Below are 4924 nucleotides of genomic sequence, written 5' to 3'. Positions count from 1 at the left end.
TAAGTTATACAACATTTTATTGTTTTTCTTTTAGCCGACGGATAATAGCCGACGAGATTTTTTTTCGTCTACTAAAATACTTTAGCCGATGAGTAAAAACTTTGGCCGACGAAGGAAAACTTTGGCCGACGAAGAAACAATTTTGTCGGCTAAAGTATAGTATAGCCGACAAAAAAATTTCTTTAGCCGACAAAAATTTAAATTAGCCGACGAAGGAAAATTTCTCCGGCTAACGTGGACTTTAGCTGACGAAAAAAAAATTCGTCGGCCTGGTTTTTTTATTTTCGTCGGCTAAAGCCTTTCTTCTGGTAGTGCTTGTATTCAATTTAGAGGAAATTACAAATACATGACTTACCCTTGAGATGTCACGTAAGAATTAAGCCATGAGGTTAACCTAAAGCTACCTATTGTAATCACCAAGTGATAAAACACCAAAGAACAAAGATAAACAAGAACCTAAACTTTTCTAGCAAACTAGCTTATTGACTTGGGTTCAATAATGACATGTTAAAAATTCAATAATAACATTAAAAAAATCCTAAAAACACTAGGCCTAAAAAGCATCAGACCCAGCCCTTTGTGCAGCCCATTGAAGCTCAAATGCGGCCCAACAAGTACACTGCCATCAGCCACCCTCCTTGCTCGTCCTTGGCCCATCAGAGATCTCGCCGTCGTTTTCACCACCAGCGTGACTAGAACAGATATTGAAAGGAGGCTCCCTACAACAACCATCCAAATCGAACTCCAATTATGCCAACCACCATCAACTGCCGCTTCTGAATAGATATGAAACCAAAGCCTCATACGGCTTACCACGAAACCACCTCCTTCTCTACCAATGTATCCAAGCGTGCCAAGCCTCACCATTCTTCACACAAGCCGCAAAACCAGAACGGGTCAAGGACCCAACCACACACCCAACCTAGTAGGGCGTGGATGAAATTCCTGTCCAGTGACGGCGCAAGGCACGCCACCGGACATGGAGGTTTGAGTTTGACGCCACTCTTTAGGGTTTTAGAACTAAACATTCTTAAAAACTGAAAGCGTGGATGAAGGCCCTGCTGTGACGGTGCAAGTGATGCAGCGGAAATATAAATGTTGGAACCCACCAATGGCAACTTTAATCCACAAGTCTGGTTTTCTCAATCCACGAGAGAATCTGGAATCCACTAGAGAATTGAGATAAAGCTAGTAAAAATATCAAAGGTTTAATTAATATCAAAAGCTGCCAACTACAACTAATAAATGGTCCTTATATAGGAGCGAATAAACCCTGGCGACTAACATCCAAGCCTAAAAGCCCATGGATTAAAAGAAAACCAAATCAAAAACAAACTAGTAAAAATAATTGCCGAAACCAAGTAATCTGCATTTTGAAACCCTAAACGGACTCGGATGGCCTAAAAAGCCTATACATCATAGCAAAGCGACGAGTTTGACTTGTTGGGCCGTTATGCTTCTAGAAAGGTATTATAATGGTCAATTGGACACCGAACGCCAAATCTGGAGCAAATCGAGTTTGGACTTTCCACGATTAATCGATATGCTCTTCAATCTCTATCGCCGTCTGTTCTACATCAACAAGGCACGTCACCAGACATGGAGGTTTGAGTTTGACGCCGCTCTCTAGGGTTTTAGAACTAAACATTCTTAAAAACTAAAGTTTTAAGTTTGCACATTCTTAAAAACTATAAGAAATCACGGTTTGTTTTTATGTTTACTCTTAAGTTACTCCAAGAGAACTTGTTGTTTGAGTCAAATTCAGGAGCTCACACTTTAATTACTCTTTCACGAAGAAGGGACTTATGACGCATGGCTACCGCATCACCGCCTGCGCATAGCCACCGTCGTACCTCCCACGCCAGACCACAGACGTCATCGAGTCCTCCCTGCCATCACGACACTGACATTCGATTTGAACCACATATTAGTCGGAGACCATACGACACCGACATTCAATTTAAAGAAGAGCTGCACCCACCCTTCTTTAAAAAAAATGTTAAAATAGAATAATTAATATCATTTCAGTAACCTTTTAAATTGAGGGGTTAGGAAACATTAATATATATATATATATATATATATATATATCTTGAGAAAAATGAAGCATTAATATATGAAATTATATAAGACTTTGTGGGTTCGTAAAATTACCAAAATAGACATTCATATCAAAAGTAAAGAAAACTTGTTGAAATAAAATATCCCGCTTAAGAGTTTTTTTCTTCTATACGAGAACAACGTATATGAAGATACCAAACCTTATAATTTAAATCTCTATAAATTAATAACGTCATGACCGACAAAAAATATTACTTAATCGAGATTGTTAATTTATCGACGTCAATTTTGCTAATTATTTATTTCGGGGCTGGCAAAAAATATTATTTAATCGAGGTTATCAAATATTAAATTATCAAGGTTTTACTATCGATAGTACAGATTGAAGTTTGAAATTTAAATTTTACTATTCACGCATGTTATGTCGTTACACCAAACTAGAACTTAGGATGATGCTATATATATACTCCTCTTTTTTTCTTTTTTCTTTTTTTTTTGAATAAATTGAGTAGCAGATTTAAAAAAGTATGTGTATTTAGTGAATGGATTTTGTTAATGAATAAGTGATGTATTTTAAATGAGGGTACTATAGGAAGGTTGGGTATGTGTATCTAGTAAAATGTTAAAACAATAAAGTTAATATGTAGTGTATTAAGAATGAGATGTGTATTTAGAAATTAGGGATGTGTTAATAAAATTTCTCTTAATATATTTACTTTATCTCCTTTCAAAAAAAGTTAATTTTATCAAAATTAGGAAGCATTTAAAAAGGGTACATCTCTATCGATCTATATATTAACCTTCTAGAAAGCAAAATTAGTAAAGCCCGCCCTATTTGTTAGTGGGTTCGGATTGAGTTAGAAATTTCTCCCTCTATTGGTTGATAAAGCAAAGAAAAATTAAACAAAAGTGTGGGTTGGGACAGAGCTTTCAACATTAACCAAAACAATGGTCGCTCATCTTCATGTACATACAAATTAATACCGTTTAAGGCTTGAACTGTTTTCCCCATATCATCCATAATTGCTAGTATTCAAAGTAGGTATTATATTTCCACAACGGGGTGTTTTCCACTCTTATATCTCAGATTTTTCTACTTGTATATCATAATTAGCACATACTATATATAAAATGAGATTAGGGATTCTAATAGAAAGAATACAAGGAAGTTACAAACTCTGAGTTTATATTTTGGCAATTTTACATAGAGACAAAGAAGCAACATGCTTTCAATGTGTAGATGGTTCATGTATTATCTCACAACCCATGCAACTCCTCCATTGAAAGATTCTCACATGACCAGTACAATACGGACTGCGTTTTATTTATCTTCTTTCCCCCCTTTCTTTAACTCCACCATAAATAAAGCAGAACCAGTTACGCAAGCAAACAAAAGCCTAAAACCGTAAGCACAAGCAGCCAAACCCAAAATTGAAAACAAAGCAAAACATGAAAAAACAAAACAGGGAAAAAATTGAATCGGAAACTGAAAGAAGATGTGTGTATGTGGCAGTTAACCAGCACAAGGAGTCAAATGGTTTGGCTACGCTAATCGTCCTTGTTACTGCTCCATAGCTGTGTGATGGGTCCTACCGTTCGCCTCTAGGCGGCCTTTGTTTCTCCCTTCTATTTATTTTTGCTCAGATTTTCACCATCAGAGCCAAGCCCCCCACTCTCTCTTCTTCTCTGAAATATTTCAAGTGAAAGAGAGCTTCACAGAGTGAGAGAGATTACAGTGGAGTATGAGATATGGTGGGACTTAGTGTAGTATTGGAAGGTCAAAAGGGTAGTAGTGCTACTGCTACCGCTAGTGTTATTAACAAAGCCACTATGATGATCAACACGAACACCAAACCCTTCTCGCCCTCTGCTTTGCCATATTACCCCCGAGTTCACAACAACTATCCCTATTTGCCACCAAATCCCAATTTTCTTGACAAATGCTTTCTGTGCAAGCAGAAGCTCTTGCTTGGCAAAGACATCTACATGTACAAGTAAGTTAAAAATCACACCTTGAACCACAGCGGCACAGCCCTCTCCCAATTTTAGAAAATACCAGATTTTGATTTTGGTTCTGCAAGCGCAAAGTTCGCACCTTTCTCAAAAACAACTGCAATAACCCATCTCTGATTTTACTGTTTCTGTTGAAACCCAGAATTTGGTTTTGTTAATTTGCATGGTTTAACTGAAGTGGAAATCTTGGTTTGAAAAATGCAGGGGAGATAGGGGTTTTTGCAGTGTGGAGTGCAGGTACAATCAGATTATGATGGACGAGGAGGAGATTGTTCGCAAGGAAATGAACTGCTCAATGGTTGCCATGAAACCCAATACAGCTTCTTCCTCTTCAAGCTCTTCAGCTTCTTCTTCTCGAGGCTCAAACCGAAACAAAGGGGCGGGTGGATTTGCCTACTGAGTACTGAGAGAAGAATAAGAAAAACCAGTGGAACTGAGAAATGGTTTCTTTAAGTTGTGTCCCTTTGTACCCCTTTTTTTGTTTCGAAATGACCTTGTTGTCCCTTTTGTAGTGTCTATGTTTCCTGGTTTGAGGCCAAGAGAATCCAACTAGTTTTGCCCCCATCACATGTTGTATGTGATAGTGTGAATAATGTAGCATTGTAGCCCATAGTTTTGGTTGTTCCCCCCATTGTTTAGAACACAAACTATGGAGGACAGTCTGAGTGTAATTTGTGACAGTCTGAGGGCATTAATGGCATTTTATTCTAAGCTTAAACGCAATGGTGGTGGTGGTTTATGTTGTGTGTGGTGTTGTGTTCTTTAGCACTTATGGGAGTTTTGGCAATGCAAAATCTGTGTTGTGTTTTCCTTTTTGTGATGCGCATTTCTAATGGATTTGTAGAGGGAA

The 4924-nt window shown here is 37.7% G+C and overlaps 1 protein-coding gene across 1 annotated transcript; it reads left to right on the top strand.

Annotated features, from left to right (window-relative positions):
* Positions 1-3810: 3810 nt before the first annotated feature.
* LOC101295619 lies at positions 3811-4656 on the top strand. Its single transcript, XM_004298091.1, has 2 exons — positions 3811-4055; positions 4279-4656. The coding sequence occupies exons 1-2, from the start codon at positions 3811-3813 to the stop codon at positions 4472-4474; spliced, it is 441 nt and encodes a 146-aa protein (XP_004298139.1). The 3' UTR covers positions 4475-4656.
* The last annotated feature ends 268 nt before the right edge of the window (positions 4657-4924 follow it).

The sequence above is a fragment of the Fragaria vesca genome, linkage group LG4 (assembly GCF_000184155.1).
Source record: "Fragaria vesca subsp. vesca linkage group LG4, FraVesHawaii_1.0, whole genome shotgun sequence".
NCBI lineage: Eukaryota > Viridiplantae > Streptophyta > Magnoliopsida > Rosales > Rosaceae > Fragaria > Fragaria vesca.
This window is presented reverse-complemented; position numbering and strand designations above follow the sequence as displayed.

What these genes read in the sequence shown, in the direction of transcription:
- LOC101295619 (XM_004298091.1), top strand. Translation starts at nt 3,811, where the DNA reads ATGGTGGGACTTAGTGTAGTATTGGAAGGTCAAAAGGGTAGTAGTGCT. An exon ending in AAAGACATCTACATGTACAA is followed by an intron (nt 4,056 to 4,278) that starts GTAAGTTAAAAA and finishes TGAAAAATGCAG; the next exon opens with GGGAGATAGGGGTTTTTGCA.